This window comes from Anguilla rostrata, chromosome 17 (genome assembly GCF_018555375.3).
Source record: "Anguilla rostrata isolate EN2019 chromosome 17, ASM1855537v3, whole genome shotgun sequence".
Taxonomy (NCBI): Eukaryota; Metazoa; Chordata; class Actinopteri; order Anguilliformes; family Anguillidae; genus Anguilla; species Anguilla rostrata.
In genome coordinates, this window is record NC_057949.1 from 18,579,862 (window position 1) to 18,598,641 (window position 18,780).

General features: G+C 40.9%; 1 protein-coding gene across 1 annotated transcript in view; it reads right to left on the reverse strand.

The window, feature by feature from the left end:
- The window catches only part of LOC135244080 (uncharacterized), a 126,982-nt gene extending 108,495 nt beyond the window's left edge, over window positions 1-18,487 (reverse strand). The window contains exon 1 of the mRNA XM_064316278.1: window positions 17,776-18,487. Within this exon, the coding sequence (XP_064172348.1) occupies window positions 17,776-18,472 (697 nt within the window). The 5' untranslated portion in view covers window positions 18,473-18,487. The remainder of the gene's footprint in view (window positions 1-17,775) is intronic.
- Between the last annotated feature and the right edge of the window lie 293 nt (window positions 18,488-18,780).

Here is an 18,780-nt window from a genome sequence, read left to right on the forward strand (position 1 = left end):
ATACAAAGCTATTCATGGAGTCAGGGCCAGTGTGGCCACAGAATACCATAAGGAGCATGGATTCTTCGAACTCAACAATTGAAAGTCTTTTTGTCTATGTAGATATTTGTTGAGACCTACCAGTTTGGAATTGACATTTTTGGAGGTAAGAGAGAAGTTAGATCCATGAATCTTTTGATAATTAAAATGATGTGCTTAACTCTGCTTGCAACAACACAAGGCCACTTTAATAAGTAAATTTCTCTGATTTTGGATAAGCTAGTCCTTGTCCCACCCTCCTTCCACACCATAACTTGGCTTCATCCAATCAGCGCAAGCATCCTCTCCTGATTTTTCATTAAGTCTGCATGAGCCAGGGGAAGAGGGGGTGTCCCTCCCCCTTTTCCAACCTCTTAAAATGTGGGTTTGTCATTACTTTGGTAGCTGGCATTTGGTGACGGGCTTCTTAATCTTGTATCTGTACCTGTCAATTTTTGGTGTTCGGTCTTGGGTGGGGTCTTGCTTTCTAGGTCTTACTGCTGAAGTAAGCCCAAGTCTTTGTGGAATATTCTGCTTTCCGCTGGTTTTTTAACTTTGATTTTGATGCATTCTTGGGATTACTTGAGACAAGCTGTGGTTTTGGTATCTTCTTTTCTTAATTTCTTTTGTGACTAACTTGTCTATGTCTGTAACATTGTTGAACGCTTCTGGTAACTTAGTAAACTGTTTGATTTTAATCTCATTTCATTTTAAAATGTCTATCAACAAATTTGATTATTTAATTTATATTTGAGATCTTTGATAACAATTAACAAATTAAATAAAAATAGATTTTACATGTTGGATAAGTGAGAAGCTTTAACTGTTGATGCAGGTCTACAGTATATTGCACAGACAGGACTTAATGTGTAGCCTAACCCCCCAAACAAATAAAATATTGTATTTTAAAGCTTAACTCACCCTTTGAACTCACAGGTCTTGTGGCTTGCATCTTGACAGTATCAATGATGCTAATTTCCCCTGTCTCTTGTTCGTGTGCCTTTATTTATCATGTAAAATGAACTTTATTTTTTTGGCTTTGGCCAAAAGTGCTTGCCAAATGACTAAATTGGAAATTGTACGTAGGTACACAGGAGACGTGGATGTTGTTCATTCAGCTCAAAGCAAAGTGCAATTCAGCTCTTTTCTTTCATATTTCTTGTTCAAACTACAACAAGAAAATAGAATGAAAAGTACCAATTTAAAACCGCAAGGAAAGAAGGCAGATAGATTGAGGCAGATTTTTATTTATTTATTTATTTATTAACCTTTATTTATGCTGGATATTCCTACTGAGACCAGACTTTTTTTCTTTTCTTTTTTTTTTTTTACAGAGAAGCCCTGATTGTAAAATGTTTTAAAATTTATGTGAGTTACAAGTTACAACTGCTAACTGAAATACATTACACAAATAAAAAAAGCATTTAAAATATGAAGATGTCCAGTCTTCAGCATTCAGACAGAAGTGGAAAATCCAGGTTCAGAAAATAAAGACCTTCCACAGTATTTTGTTCTAATCACCTGGATTTTCTAAATAGCTAAATTCTTCATAGGTTGAAGAAAGACATGGCAGACCTTTTCTTTTATGACCCCTTGACTTTCTACCTCTCAATACATGTCCCTTATTAACATCTTGAACTGACCAAGGAAGACACGGGAACCTAATTTGAATGCATTTAAAGGTCATTTCAAGAACGTGGGCCACAGAAACTCAAAGCTGATTGACCTATTTCAGGTTAAACATATGAAACTTGAGGTGCAGAAGAAATGCTAAATAAAATGGAAGTTACAGTGTTATATATCCTGTAATGAGAAACCAATGTTGGGCCCTTCTAGTCGACATAGACAGCCAGTACAAATGAAAGTGATAGGACAGAAACCCATCACCAGTTATAAAATGGATTGCACAGTGGCACACCACATCCAGTGATTTTAATATTCTGGAAGTTGGATGCACATAAATTATCTGTCCATAGTCAAGGACTGTCATGAGTCAATGACTGGCCAAGGATTTATTCCTGTACAAATAAACTGTATGCACCAGGCCTATAGACCAAAAGATAAAGCCTGCACTATCACAGTAAGTATCACAGTGTAAAACTGTTAAAAATTGGTAATTAAGGATCATACCTGGCTTGATTGTCACCAACACTTCCTTTCTGCAATACATTTGACACCTATCTTTTTGTGAAATAAATTGTTACTGATTAAAAAAGTTTAGACGTATTTAACCAAATTTTGAGCAAAAAATATAGCTCATTTCCTGAGTTATGCTCATCTTTATCAATGGTATCAGTATTTTGGAGGTGACTGTATATACATACTGTCAGTTACATACACTTAGTTGCAAAAGCATTCAGACCCTCGGACAAATTTCCCATTTTGCTGAACAGCAAATACATTCACTTTTTTTATCCATTTAAAATTTGTATTCAAAACTCACATGCTGAAAATAAGTATATTTAATGGCAAAACCTGTTATGTGCCAGCAAATATTTTAAAAATTTAAATTGGACTACACAGAGGAGAATTTCAATGGCCAGAATGAACGCTTTAGATATGTTTACAGTGCTTTAAAACACTTCTATTCTCATGATAACTTTGTTTTATACATCAATATTATTAACATTAATATTAACATTATCAAAGGACAAAGCAATCAAGTTGTATTTTGTTTGCTTTGTTTATATTTTGAGCCTTCACAGCAAGCATAGCAAACAGCAGGCTACACGTTAGAAGCAGGACTATGAGGCTTATGGCTGTGGGGCATCCCCTCATACTGGACATTTCTGGAACTGGCACTGATCTCCCCTCGTGCCCTGTGGATGAGGACATCCTGGAAGAGACCACTCCCATCAGGATAGAAATGCTTCATCATAGGATAAAGGTGATCACTCAGAATAACTTTGTATTTATTTGCAGTGACCCTTCCCTCTAAGGGGATGAGTGGACCCAAACAATACCTGCAAAATGCTCCCCACAGCATGACTGCCACTGGATCTCCTCACTGTAGGGGTCAAGCATTCAAGTGTTACGATCTGTTCTAGGGTCAGACTGTAACAGGATAAATGATAAAGGAAATGCGTTGGGAATGGGTAAGGGAAATGTACTGCAAACTGACCAGTAACTCTGGTCCTTATCTGCCAATCCAAATATAACTGACAACTGGCTAGTCTTCGAAGGGTACTGATCGCAGGGCGGCTTTCAGCGCTGAGCTTCAGACAGATAGTCAACAGTCTGAAACAAAAAGTCTGAATAGTGTATCCCCAATGGAGAGTTAAAGCTCAACCCAGAGTACTTTCAAAAATTCTAAAGGAAAAATAACAAAGCAAAATAACAAAGTTGTTTGGATGGAAGGATTTGCAGTCCAACTGGGAACACACTAACTAACCGGAGCACTGTATGGTAAGCAGAGGGCAACCGAAAGTCAAGGTTGAAATCAAGCGAAACAATGATCAAACTTGAAATCCAATCAGCAAACAAAGCAAAGGAACTAGGCGAGAATTGGAATCAAATACGAGAGCAAACGGTCAGACCCACAAAATCACAGGTCAAACAAGCTAAGGAAAGAATTGGAGTCGAAGGGAACAAGTCAGTGGTTATACATGAATCTAATCAGCAAACAAATCAGAAGGGCTAGACAGGAATCAAAATGCGCAAAGTCAAACGAAGCAACACACCAATCATGAGTTCAAAGATCTAGCCTCCCTGGTAAGTGGAAAACGGCGACTTTTTCAATATGGGTAACCAGCGACGGAAACGGCCAATCTGATGACAAACCAGAAAGATGAAACACAAGCAACAGAGACAAATGTAAACAAATCTTACGACAGGGGTCATATAACACAGGTCAGTACTGTTCTCTTGGTGTACGCCACATGTGCACTCGCCCACTAGTCAAGAATATGGTGAAGGATGACTCATCTGACTATATCAATTTTTTCCCAGATCTCTAGAGACCAGTGCCTATGGTTTATGTACCACTGAACTCTGAAATATGCATTTGTCTTTGTAATGAGGGGTTTATGCACTGCAACCTATCTATAATATCCCTCTCTATGTAGTAGAGTTGCTCTTCTGTTTTTCCTTACATGTCGCACTAATGCACGAGTATCACGGTCATTGAATATACACTTTGGGCAACAATTCCCAACCCTATTTACTGATGTCTTTCCCATAGATCTAAATGTAGATCTCACTTTAGTCACTGTTCCTATCGAAACACTAGCCAGTTGAGCAGTCTTTGTGACTGAAGTTTCAGCCATTCATGCTCCAATGATGAACCCTCTTTCAAAGTCACTTTGATCTTTTCCTCTTGCCATCTTGATCTAAAATTGAGGTCAGCTGGGCTTGCTCAGCATTTTTATACATGCCACGGAGTATGATGGGATGTTAATTGTTTAATTGTACCATGCAGTACACCTGTATGGAAGCATTTGCATTCATTATGTTTCTACTCTCATTTACTCAGGTTTTTTCATTAATTTGTTAATTTGTAGATATTCTTGACAAAATCTGATGTGTTCCTGACACACATTGTTTTTTTGCAAACAGCTTTTACATCCTTATCATGGGATCTTTTGGGGCAGTTCAGTGGCTCATTCTGTTAAGGCAGTGGTTCTCAACCTCAGTCCTGGGTACCCACTGTGTATGCTGGTTTTCGTTCCAACCACAATTTCAATCTCAGAATTTTAACAAGCTGTTCATTTTTCTTAATTAGGTGTTTTTCATGTTAAGAGGAATTATTTACCCTCTTAATTTACCCTCAAATGATTACATTTAGTGGCCAGGTGTCCACACTTTCCCCAATTAGGAACCTGTTGATTTGCCTCAGTCTTTATTTTGATTTGTTAAAAGGTTTTTAACCTCTTTACGTAATCGTCTACAATATAGCACAATGTGAATATGGGACTTTTATTCTTTATGGCATGCATAGCTATTTCTGACACAAGGTGGCTTAAGTGGGCAAATAATCCCTCTGACATGAGAAGCACCTAATTAAGGAAAAATAACAGCTTGTTCAAATTCCGGGATTGCAATTGTGGTTGGAACGAAAACCAGCATACACAGTGGGCCCCCAGGAGCGAGGTTGAGAACCACTGTGTTAAGGCACTGTTCTAGTGTTTTGGGCCACACGGTTTGGTATCTGTTTAGGAACTGCTCTAGTGTGGGGATGGGGTTCATGGTTTGGTATCAGCAATTTCACCTGTTGAGCCACACATGTAAAGTGTCTTATACATTGCATTACAATCACTTAGCAGAATCACTGATCTTCCTCTGACTCATGTCTGTGTGCCTGACTTGTGCACTACAGTATAAAGCCTGATTTATACTTCTGCATTGAATCTACGCCATAGGTATGGCGTAGGAACGGCGTAGCCGCGTTCCCTACGCCGTAGCCTGACGTGCACCTTCCCAGAAATGTAACTACACGTTGTGCAGACCGCAACAACTGTGATTGGTCCGCTTGGTAGCATCGCATTTCCTCCTACGGATTTCCAACTAGCATTTTGGCAGTGTATTGCAGAGTGACACAGACAGACCAGCGTGCAAGTATAAATGCTCACAACGGCGTAGGCCACTTCCGTAGGCTACGGCGTAGTCTCTACGTAGATTCAACACACAAGTATAAATCAGGCTTAAGAAGCAGTGGCAGTCATCACATGCTTTGGAGGATTGCACATGCTCATCTGTGTGCTCCCAAAGAGATCCAAATTGGGAAGAAGACTGGGAGAAAGCATTAGTCAGTCAGTCAGAACCTTTATTTAAATTCTTGGAGGTACAATTGAGGGCCAGGCCCACATTTTCAATGTAGCGAGATTACAAACACAATTAAAACACAATAAGTGTAATAAAAGATCATAGAATATAGCAACAGTAACTAACATAGTAAATAATAAAATAACTAGAATAAAATACAGTAAAATATAATTTAAAAAAAATATAAATAAAATAATAAAATAAATAAAATCAGCACAGATAAGATCAAAAACAGATACACTCAGAGACAAGAATGTTCAAAACAAGCGATCTAAACTGCCCATAAGTTGGTAGAGAGCTGATTTTCAGCAATTGTTGGAGCTCATTCCAGGAGGATGGGGCACTAAAATGGAATGCTGACTTCCCAATTTCTGATCGAGCCCGAGGGACCTTAAGCATAAGCAAGCCATTTGATCGGGTTTGATAGGGTCCAGAGCACCACTCTAACAACCTTGTAATATAAGGTGGAAGCATTCCGACAATGGCCTTAAAGATAAACAAAAACCAGTGTTTATCACGCCTCACTGCCAGAGAAAACAGACCCACCTTGGCATAGAGGACACAGTGGTGGGTACCATAACTATCGCCAGTGATAAATCTGAGGGCAGAGTGATAGACTGTGTCCAAGCGCTTAAGAGAAGAAGGAGCAGCAATTCTATAAATAATGTCACCATAGTCTAACACTGAAAGGAAAACTGCTTCAACAATTCTTTTTCTACTGATCATAGGGAAGCAAGATCTGTTTCTATAAAGGAAGCCAATTTTTTGTCTCAGTTTGCTGCCAAGATCATCTATATGGAATTTAAATGAGAATTTCTCGTCAAGCCAGATGCCAAGATATTTATATTCAGAAACTCTCTCAATTTTAGGACTATTTGCAGTGGATATAAATATACTATCATAATCAGTGCTTCTGGCCCTAGTAAACAACATGAATTTTGTTTTGCTTGCATTAAGAACCAGCTTAAGCTTAACAAGAGGCTCCTGAAGGGCATTAAAAGCAAGCTGCAGTTTCTCAATGGCAAGCTGAGCAGAATCAGTCTTTTTGAATAAATTGTACTTGTAAGAGTAGTTTTAATGCAACATACTTTTCACTTTTACTCGAGTATATTTGCGAAGAAAAAATGTTACTTTTACTCCGTTATATTCGGCTACATTCCGCTCGTCACTTTTATTTTTTACCCATTTTTTATTCAATGCACGTTCTGTTTGTTTCATTCTCTCAGAGAGACTTCAGCCAAAGAGGCTGACTGGTCTTTGCTTTGGCTCTGTCACAGCCCCAAATGACTCCGTTTCACCAATCAAACGTAGCCAGTCACAGCACACAGAAGGATGAGCGGGTGACAACAATGGCTGAAACAACGGCGGGTGATTCGTAGGAGGCAGAACACCCCTGGCCTCACGTTCTATAAAACTATGTTTTACTTACAGACTACCAAAAACAGTAGTTACATTATGCGCTGCCTTCTTTGTCTGCCTAGAAATGTGGACATTTCAGCCTACAAGAACTCAACTTCGAACTTGAGAAAATATGTGGCGGTAAGTTGTAGGTTAGTTTTTGGCTGTGGATAGCTAACTATTTGACTGAGTGGTCATATATTGTCTTAGACAATCCGTTTGGGAAATATACGTGCATTCGTGACGCCTGGGTATCTTCCAAAATAGATGTGCCTAAAGCCGGGCACCCACCGCACGCGTCGCGTAAGCGTCGCGTAAACAGCAGGGCGAAGCAGCACGGCGCGACGCGTAGGGTGTCTCCACTGGTTCCGTTTGTGTCGCGCAAAGGCTTGCGTAAAAGCTAGTAGCTCTCGCAGTCTGCAGTGGGATTACATCGTGTATTTCACGTTTGTTCACGACTGTTGATTATGGGTTAAGTGAATACTTTGGTGAGAGACCTTTTTCAGTTTGTTAATTTGGTAATATTTCGTTAACTCGTAAATACGTGAGAAAGTAAACGCTTTCAAGAATTACCATAAACTTAAATCGCAACGTAGCCTGCATAACAATCAATCTCAAACTGTATTAATTTATTTGCTTGGTTAACAAGCGTTCCAATTTCATGAAGAATATGTAATGATCATAATAATAATAAATAATCCGTAATCAACCATTGGGAATTCCCGTGTTGTCTTGTCTTTCACGTCAAAACATTTATAGGATCAGATTTAGTAAAATCAGCTAATCATGAAAAAGACAGTAACAGTTTAATCTTGAAGGAATATGAACACAACGCCATGAACACCGGAAGCTTTGAAGTAAAAGTGCAATAAAGGCTTGCTTACAACTTCATTTATAAAATAGGTGCATTTTCATCGGCAAGACCACTAAATAATCTGATTTTTTTAAAGATCTGTGGATTATCTGATTTTTATTAACAAGCCCTTTTTGAAAGCACGGCGAACGAAGACATCGGAGAAGTCAAATAGGCTGAGCAATGGTTGGTTAAAAACTACCTTCCAAAACTCGAGCTAACAAACGGCTGCTCGGTGCATTCACTTCTACGTCATTCAATAGTTATTTATTTATTTATTTATTTTTACAAAACGAAACGGCTTGTATTTTTTTTAGCTGCTTATAAAATATATGGGAGGTAACTAGGGACACACCCCAGGTAATATAAGGATGAAATATAAATCAGAGCATGTATACCTAGCATGTTAGAGCATATTTCTGTGTATAAACAGGCCATCGTGACGCGCGACAAGCCGAAAAAATAGAACAGAAGCGAAAAACTACGCTTCAGTTCGCTTGTGTCGCGCGAGCTTCGCAGCCGGTACGCGACGCGTTCGCATCTGGTGGAGACGACGTCGCCCGCTGCCGTTGTAATAACAGTACTTCAACTACGCTTCAGTTACGCGCGTAATACGCGCGTAGTGCGCTCGCGGCCGATACGCGTGCGGTGGGTGCCCGGCTTAATACCACACGCCTTGTTTACGGCGTTGTCGCCCTTTTTAGTACAGTCTGGCGTGATTTACAATTCATTTATTCAGTAGGTGAGAGTATAAGCTTTCTAACGATGTATAACGTCTAATTTTGCTTTTGGAATAGCGTTTTTTAGGTCAGCGTAACCGAAATTTTTCTTATCATCGCATTCACTTATGCATTCACTCACGAAACGTGGTCAACTATTATTCGTAATTTCTTGGGAAATACTATTATTATTGAGAACTTCTGGGCATAGCTAAGCCGCATGTTTGCTGATAGACCTAGCTGACATCGTTTTCTGGAGCAAAACAGAAGCGGATTGAACTGCTGATTTACTGTTTCTGTCTCCATCTACTGAACACAGATAAGATTTCATCATTGCTATGTAAGTAGGCTATTACTGTTCAAAATACTTCGGTTATATACGTTATTTTTGAAATTGAGTGTGTTTAAATAGGTTACCGGTATTAATGTGGATATTTCACACTGTAATGTAAGCGTTAGTTAGTAGTGTAATAGTTTTTGTGAAGCACGCAACAGTCATGATGTGAGCGCTGGAACATTGCATAGCATTGCATAGCATACATAAAGTTTGTTTACGCTAAACCGGAAGTTCTGCGCACATTCCGCGCAAGGCATCATGGGACTTTGGAATATTGTGGATAAGTGCATCATAAGGTACAATAATGGTGCGACAAAGCATTATGTTTTCCACATATAAAGTTTCTGTTTGAATTTGAGCAGGCTCCTCTTTGTTGTGATGATGAGTCTATTTTAATGGATAAATCCCCTGTAGCCTCATTGATATTTTTTCTGTCAACGGAGGGTTCACCCCAACAAACTGATGAGGTATACAGACTTAATAGAGTATAACAGAAAGCGAAAATCCTCCTCTTCTGACGAACCTCCTGTGTATTGTTTTATTTAAAGGGATATGATTTAGGCCATATTTGAATTTGCACATGGCTATTTTATATGTTGTTTATTTCTATTGGACAAGCATTTACAATTTTATATTTTGGACATTTGGATTTTTACGTTCATCTTGCTCTGCTTATTTCAACATTAAATCAGATTATATGAAGTAACTTAGTACTTGAGTAGTCTTTTCACAAGATACTTTCTTACTCTTACTCAAGTAATTATTTGGATGACTACTTTTACTACTACTTGAGTCATTATTATTTTTAAAGTAACAATAATTTTACTTGAGTACAGTTTTTGGCTACTCTACCCACCTCTGCTAGGGAATATGCCTGTTGAAATAGAAAGATTGAATATGTGTGATAACTGCTCTGCAATGAATGGAGCAGCCATTTTTAGAAAAAAAGGATCTAATTTATCCTCTCCAGTAGCGCTCCTGGGATCAATGGTTTGCAAGGTCTCAAAAACAACACTAGCAGAGAAGGGCTGAAAGGAAAACTGAAAGGCCTGGTTCATAGTATATACACAATCATCACTAATAAGTGCGGGTGCTGTATATTCCTTTTCGAATAAATGCCCAGCCTCAGCAAAGTGCTTGTTGAAAGCTAGGCAAACCTCATTAAGATCAGTCAGCCAGAATCAATGTGTGAAGGTAGGGAAGTAGTGGGTCTGTTTTTGATGGAGTTCACTGCCTTCCAGAATTTAGCCAGGTTAGCATAGGAGCAGGTAATTAGATCTAGGTAATATTTGGATTTGGCTACTCTTACCGAAGATGTGAATCTATTCCTGATTTGCCTGAAAGCTGCCCAATGTGAAGGGTCACCGGAGTGTCTGGCAAGAGACCAGTCTCTATTCCTTTCTTTGAATAAAGCTGCTAGCTCAGGTGAAAACCAGGGGGTGACTCTATCTTTAATCCTAAGTTTTTTCAGTGGAGCATGTCTGTCAATGACAGAAAGAAGAGTCTTTGTGAAGAAATCCAGAGCCAAGTCGACATCAGTAATCTCAGATGTGTATTGTATATTACTATGGGAAACGTCAGATAAAAAGGCTTGCTAATTAAAATGTCTTGGATTTCTCCTTATAACCTTGTGAGATTTTGTTTTCATTAGCCGAGTACTTCTAATGCAGCCAACAGGGCAATGATCACTGACTCCAAGCTCAAAGACACCACAGGCAGTGATATTATCAACCCTATTAGAAAAAATAAGGTAAATTAGGGTAGATTTTGAGCTGTCTTTCAGATTTGGCCTAGTGGGTTCTGTTATTAGTTGGAATAAGTTAAGGCCAGCACTAACCTCCTTGAAATGATTGGAAGTATCCTTCAGCCAGTTCAAGTTAAAATCACCCATAACAATCAATTCAGCATCGGAATAATGGGACAGTAGATCGGCTATTGCATCGATGGAGCCTAACTCGGCAGATGGGGGTCTATAGACCCCAACCACAATTACTGAGTTAGGCCCCAGCTGAACCTTCAGTGCAAGGAATTCAAAATTTCTTGGAATTGTGACAGCTTTTAAGACTGTTACAGAGAAACCTGTTTTAACATATATACTCACCCCTCCTCCCCTACCAGTTCTATCCACTCTGTATAAGTTGTAACCCATTAGAGCTACATCTGAGTCACTGATGCTATTTTTAAGCCAAGTTTCACTTAAAACCAGTATATCCAGGTCAGTCTGCATGACTAGTATATTTACATGATCTAATTTCTGAAGTAAACTTCTAATATTTAAGTGAATAATTATTAATCCTTTTCTGTTTCTAAAGGTAGTTGGATTAAATAGAATGGGAACAGAGCTGGTGATAGGAGGCTGAAGGGGAATTGTAATTAAATTGGAAACAGTAACAGCACGGATTGGATAATGAGTGGGATATCTAACAGAGATTCGGGTAGGAATGATGGGAGGAGAGATATACTGTTGAACATTAAGTTTAAGGATACGAGAGTAGGGAGAGCCAGTGGTACAGACCGGAGGAGAAGGAAAGGCCACTGAGGACGAAGGAAAACATTGCACTCCTAACAGATAGGGGGTGCTAGTACTGGAAACAGTGGCCTGGGGTAAAACCTGAGAAGAAGAGGGGGGTTCGGGGGTGTGTGTAGGAGAGGTAAACAGTCAGTAACATGGAGAGGACTGTACAGCGTGCTGCAAATTAGCCGCTAACATTCGGCTACCCTGCCTGTTTGGGTGGACTCCACCTGACCTATAAAAGGAAAAGCGGTTCCAAAACAAATTAAAATTGTCAATAAAACCGATATTGTTCGTTCTGCAAGCGGAGAGGAGCCAAGTGTTGAGGCTGAGGATTCGGCTGAAGCGCGCTGATCCACGGGCCAGCGTAGGGAGGGGACCGGAGATAAAAACAGACTTTCCACAGCTGTTTAATAAGTTCGCTAAAATCCTTCTTGGTCAGCTCAGACTCCTGACGAGCTGTATCGTTTGTCCCCACATGCACTATCACTCGCTTAATAGAGGACGGGAGTGAGTGCAGTAGCCCCGGGAGCTTTCCCAGGATGACCGGGACCGTGGCTCCAGGGAAGCAGTGCGTGGCTACGTTGAAGAAACTGATGTTTCTGATTATGGAATCCCCCACTATTAGAGTGGTCGGGGGGAAAGGGGGACGAGGAATCTGTGACCGGGCAGGCGAGTGTTGTGGCGAGGCGGCAACATCAGACCTGAGAGTAGGATTCCCTACCGGCATAGGGTACGGGAGACTTCCAGAGCGTCTGAGCACAGCCTCCTTTAGGATCCTACGCCGGGAGGCGGCGGTCGTTTCCCGGGATGGGGGCCGTTGAAGTGGCGACACTGTGGAGCGGTGACCCAACCGAACGCTGCCAGCCACCAGCGGTGGGAAAGCTGCAGAGACGGCAGGCGCCATTTCTGGAGAGGGGTCCAGATCGGGACGGATCGGAGCCGCAGGAGCCACAGCTGGTTGGACCGGGGCATCAGCTGAGTGGACATGAACATCAGCTGGGCGTACCTGAGCGTCAGTTGGGTAGATCGGAGCATCTTCAGATAGGGCCGCATAGCGGGTGGAGCGGTTTAGGCGAGGGGATAAGGCGGTCCCATTTGTAACCCCCCTGGGATCGCGGACCACCACCTCAGCCCAGGACGACCGATGGTTCGGTGTCGAGCAGGATGAAGGCCGAGGACAAGTGGGGGGGTCCCACAGAGCTGTGTCCTGCACGGCTAAACCAAGGGAGGAGATCTGCTTGGACTGTTCGGAAGCAAGGTCCATGTAACTGGATAAAAGCAATTTTTTCTTCTGTAGCTCATCCGAAAGCCGACGAATATCCTCTTTCAGGTCAGCAATCTCTTTATTCGCTTTTTTAAGTAGTGCATCGACCTCACCGGGCATGTTTAATTATGTTGGTTCGCTGGGCCACAAGGCTAAAGACGAGCCAGGCTAAGCAGCATTACCACCGCTATGAAATAGTTCATAAAAACAACTTAAAATCCATGTTCGATGAAATAAGCCTTTGTCCGGTTAACAATAAAGTAAAAGATGACCAAGGTTTAAAGACGACCGCCGTCTGATTTTCAATAAAAGGTTCATAAAAATTAAAAGTGAAAAGTAAAAGGCTAAGAAGGCTGATAAAATAAAATAAAATTATAATAAAATAGCAAAACAAAATAGATAGAAAATGGATAGAATAGGTAACAGATAAAAGTGATAAAAAACCGCGGGAGCTCGTAGGAAACAGCTGTTACTCGACCAGGAAGTGTAAAAGGCCACAATATACATGTTTTAAAAGGCCACAATATACATGTTTTAAAACCTAGTTTTCTGTCCAAATGGTATATTCCATATTAGAATTTGTATGGTATGCTCCTATGCCTATCACAGCATTCCTGTTGCAGCATTACATTATTGCACAACTACTAACAATTTTGTCAAGTGATGGTATTCTAAAGGCAGCAAATATCTCTGCGTAGAATCTTGCTAATTCTCCATATTTCCTCATTATATCGGAATTTTCCCTTTCGAGGATTACCAGCATTCGTTCACATTCTTTTAATTTATTTTCCCTGGACTGATCGAGCATCTTTTTTAGAATACACTCTGAATTTCGTTCCCTCTCAAATTCCTCCTGCAGCTGTGCTATCTTTTCCCTCTCCTCCTTTCTTCTCTGCTCATCCTCTTTATCTCTTTTCTCTATCTCATTTTTTCTTTCATTGTGCCATTCCTCTTGCTGTTCTCTCAACTGCCTTTTCTTTTCTTCAAGATCCCTCTCGATTTCCTCTTCTCTCCTTTGGCTTTCTTGCTGCAATACTTTTTCAAACTCATCCCTTATTTTCTTTTGTTCCTCATCCCACTCTCTCCTTTTTTGTTCTTCTTTCTGTTTCCCTTTCATCTCCATCTCCTTTCGTTTCTTTTCTGTTTGCAGTTCCCATTCCTCAGCTCTTTTCTTCATCTCTTCCTGTACCTCTTTTTTCTCTTTCTCTGCCTCTTTAATTTTATGTTCCCACTTCCTCCTTTCTTCCTCTTCAGCTTGTTTCCTCTCGTGCTCCTCTCTATCTCTCTTTTTCTTTTCTTCTGCTTGCTTTTCTTCAAATTCTTCCTGTTCTCTTCTTTGTTTTTCTTGCCTGTGATTCTCCTCTCTTTCAAACCTTTCCTTCTCTTCCTCTTCCTTATGTTTCCATTCCTCTTTCATTCTCCTTTTCTCTTCCTCTATGTAGTCCATTTTGCTCCTCCATTCCAATTCTTGACTTTCCTTTTTCTTTTTGTCTTCCTCTTCTCTTCTTTCTTTTTCCTCCTGCTCTCTTTTCATCCACTCTTCATGCTCTTTCCTTATATGTTCTTCTTTTTCTTTTAGCTTTTTTTTCCGACGGTTTCTTTCTTCCTCTTCTTTAAGTCTCTGCTCTTCGATTCTGTTCTGCATTTTTTTAATCTCCTCTTCATATGTTGCCTTCAGCACCTCTTTCTCTCTCTGCATCTCTTCCTCCTTCTCTCTCAGTATTCTTTCACACTCTTTCTTAATGGTTAGTTCTGCCTCCTGGAACATCTCATTGGTGTAGTAGCCACCTCCGTTCTTCCTCAACATCATGTCTATCTTATCCAGCAGCTCAGACACTTGATTGTGATTGCTCTTGTCTTTATTATTGAAGACATGAAACCTGTTTCCACAGTCTTGAATAAGATTTTGTATTGTAGGGTCACCTTTTTGAATGTATTTTTCAATTGATTCAATAAGATCATCCCCTCTTGTGAACATGATTATGGTGAACATTTCAGCCATTTTACCAAAGGTAGTCTTAATGAGATGCAATGTGTCCTTCTCCTCCTTTGTGAATCTTCCAATCTGTAGAACTATCAGAAACACGTGTGGTCCTGGGGCCAAAAAGGAGATGCATTTGGCTATTTCCTGCTGGACTTGATAATTCGTAAGTGATGTGTCGAAGAGACCTGGTGTGTCAACTACAGCAACACTCCTGCCATTTACTTCCCCTACTCCTTTCTGACAGCAGGTCGTCACTGATGTTGAACCGAGCTCAGACTTGAACTCCTCCCACTGCAGTATGGTGTTTCCTGTGGCACTTTTCCCACTTCCTGTCTTCCCCATGAGCACTATCCTCAGACATTCTGAGCTCTGATCTTTACCCTCACCACCTGCAGAATGAAGAAACAGTACAATTTACAGATAATTCTTTAGAGAATTAAGAACATCATAAAAAAATTATGAAAGACTGAGGGGTGTCAAACTCAGGTCCTGGTGGGTCATAGTGTCTGTAGCTATTTGTGGATTCCTTTCAATCAGCAGCCAATTAGGACTTTGAGAACAAAGTATGTGGACTCTTGAGCCAATAAATGACTTAAATAAATCACTGTTGCTGAAACACATTGAATGCTGCCAATCAACAGAAATCACCAACAGCCAACCCTCCAGCAGACACTACCCCCCCTCTACTATTGCAGTTAGACCTGCAGAAACTGAAGCCCTCTAGCACTGGAGTTAATCCTGTAGACACTGTGACCCGCCATTACTATAGTTAAACCCGCAGGCACTGTGGCCCTCCAATAATGGAGATAAAACTGCAGTCACTGCAGTCAGAGTGACTGAATGGTTTGTCACAATTATTGCCAAGTTATTCAACTGACACCAGCACATGTGGCTTGTTGATGTAAGACAACTTCTTTGTCAGGACAAAACACAACCAGACCTTGTATTTTTTAGTCAATTACAAAATGTTAATTTCCACAAGTCAAGTCAAACCAAATTCTTAATTTTTATTTGAAAGTCAAATGAGTGACGTGGAAAGAAGCTTGTCACACGCCAATGTGACACCCCTGGGAGGGAGACGCGGCAGTGCCGGGGAACACCATTGTCTGTCGTGTGGAGAGAGAGAGCGCACCCACACAAACATGAAATAAAATAAACGGACACCTTCACCCTTGCCCCTCACAGGTTCCGGGCAAAAACAATAAACTAAAACAATAAGTTAAAATAACAAAGGCAAAAGAAAGTAAAACAGAGGTGCAACTTTTCAGTTCTCTGCTCTGTAGCTGTGTGGCCCGCCTTCCCGGCCAAGTCCAGCTCCTCCAGCATCCCAGCTGAGGATTGCTTTCTTTTTCTTTAGTGCTCAAAATAAAACGAAATGAAAATCATAACTATGCTCTCAGTGTTAGCTCCCGGTCTCGAGCCTGACCTGTGGAGAGCAGCATACCTTTAAGCACCTGGGCTGATTACCTAACACAACCCAGGTGCGTGTGTTCTCTCTACCAGCCGGCACAGCCGAGACCAATCTACCTCTCCAGCGGACCGAATGCCACACAGCTATAGCTTTATCTTTTCATTCTATTCCAGTGCAATTGCAACGTGAAATTGTCAGCTATTGTCAGTAATATTCTGAAATGCATTGCGTCGTTACTTTGCTGAGGGCACTATATTTCACGTAATACTTTTCATAAGATAAATTATGAACAAATGATGAACCCCTCTAAACTTACCCAGTGATGTACTGCTAATATTTTCCTCTAATTCTCTGATCTTCCTGTTCTTCTCCTCTAGCTCAGTCTTGTACCTGGCCTCCAGCTTTTGGACCTTCTCCAGCTGTGCCTCCAAGTACATATCCAGGGAAAAACAGCTTTCTGTTGCTCTATTCATCTCCTCTATAGCCTTCAGAAGCTTTGGAACTATTGGGTTATTCACAATGTCCTGGTTGTTGCAAACACAGAACCTGTTGCTGCAGATCTTCAGAAGCTCCCAAGTATCTTTATTCTGCTGCAGAATGTCAAGAACAGGTTGAGCAGTTGGACTTTCATGGGTAAAAAAGGCCATCATGTAATCAGTGACTCTTGAGCCAAATATCTCCTGAATCTTTATAATTTCTGCCTTGTCTTCATCAGTGAGATGAGCAGATGGTATGACCAGGAGGAAGGCATTAACTCCAGGGCCACAGAGAGAGGCACAGAGGCGAGACACAGTGGATGCAGTGAGCTGTGATTCACACAGAGCTGGCATTTCCACCACGGTAACCAGGAGACCGCACACTTCTCCCTCTCTCCTCTCACACACTGAAGAGGAGCTGGGATCCACACTGGACTCCCTCTGTCCCAGGATGGCGTTTCCTGCAGAAGTCTTCCCAGCTCCACTGCTCCCAAACAACACCAAGTTCAGTCTGTCACCCTCAGCCACTGGAATAAAGAGGAAGAGTCTGTTATCTTCTGACCATTATCTTATTTTATTATTGTCAATGTGTGAGTCACTTCCCCTGATTCTATATCAGTACATCATCAGTTTTATTCAGTACACAAGCCTAATTCCACTGGCGAGTTCCCTTCTGTTTTAAGCCGTTTTAGCCATTTTGGTGAATAATAAAATGTAGGCCAATAATAAAATGTAGCTGAACATCTCACTACAAAGAAATATGAAATAATGTATTCATATTTCAGTGATTTTTTTTCACCCTTGAGTTGTCGGTTTTTAAATAATGCGTGAACATTTTCAATGTCTTGTGCATCAGTTATGAATGTTGTGCATACATTTGCTGTAGCCAATAAAAGGCCTGATTTTTTTTTCGGGTTTCATTAATCTTTGTTTATCTTGTTTCAAAGCATTAAGGGTTAACTTAACTATCAATCAATTCTCACCATTAGTCACATAAACTAATTTAATAATGCCTTTTCTTGCCCTGATTCTATTTTTACCTTTTTCTCCTTTTCCCATTTGCTGTTGTTCTCTAGACCGTGCCTGTGGATTCTGCTTCCTCTCCATCTTCTGTTCAGCCCCCATCAGAGAGCCCTCTATCGCTCCTAGTGCAGCTGATTCTGGCTCCTTGAACATCTCACAGCAGAGGAAACCTCCATTATTTGTTTTCACCATCTTCTCTATGTTCGCCATTAGTGTAGTAACCAGGGTGTTATCCCACTTGTCTATTTTTTTCGATGTTCTACACTTCCCAACAACTTTCTCAATGGGATCCTTTTGTGATTTTTTTATCCCCTGTAGGAGCAGTAGCGCTGAGTACTTAAAGGGCTGATCACTGAAAAAGCCCAGGATTCTCTTTAGTCTTTTTCTATCTTCTTTTGTAAATGTGCTGCTCTCCAGCACCAGCAGAAATGCATGAGGACCTGGGCCAGACAGGGTAACGCATCTCTCTATCTGATAGAATAATTTCCTGTCAGGGAGCTCAGGGTCCAGTAAGTCTGGAGTGTTGATCAGAGCCACAGGCCTCCCATTCACCAGACCTTCTGCTCTCTCACACTGATCTTTTACTGAAAGAACCTTTCTGCCCAGGATGATATTTCCCACTTTACTCTTCAGTCCTCCAGACTTCCCCAGCAGGACAATCCTCAGCTCAGACACTGCAAAGTAGGACATCAGGGTTACTGTGAGAGAAAGCATGTTAACCCAGCATGTGTTAGGCACAGACAGTTTGATACACATCAAACTGGATGTCCACGAGATTAAATTCATTTTCTCTCTGAGATGATGTACAAGGATTTTATCCCACAAGTCGTTACCATGGCACCTTATATGACATCAGACCACATTACCTGTGCACCAGTGGTCACCCTTTATGGAAGTCTAACTGGGCTGGCAGCTCATACTGTGGGCCTTCCTCAGTTCATAGAATAACAGTTCCATAAATAAGCTGCATTATGTTTCATAGAGCCAACTGCAGGTAACAGTAGGCAGCCCAGTGTTCAATA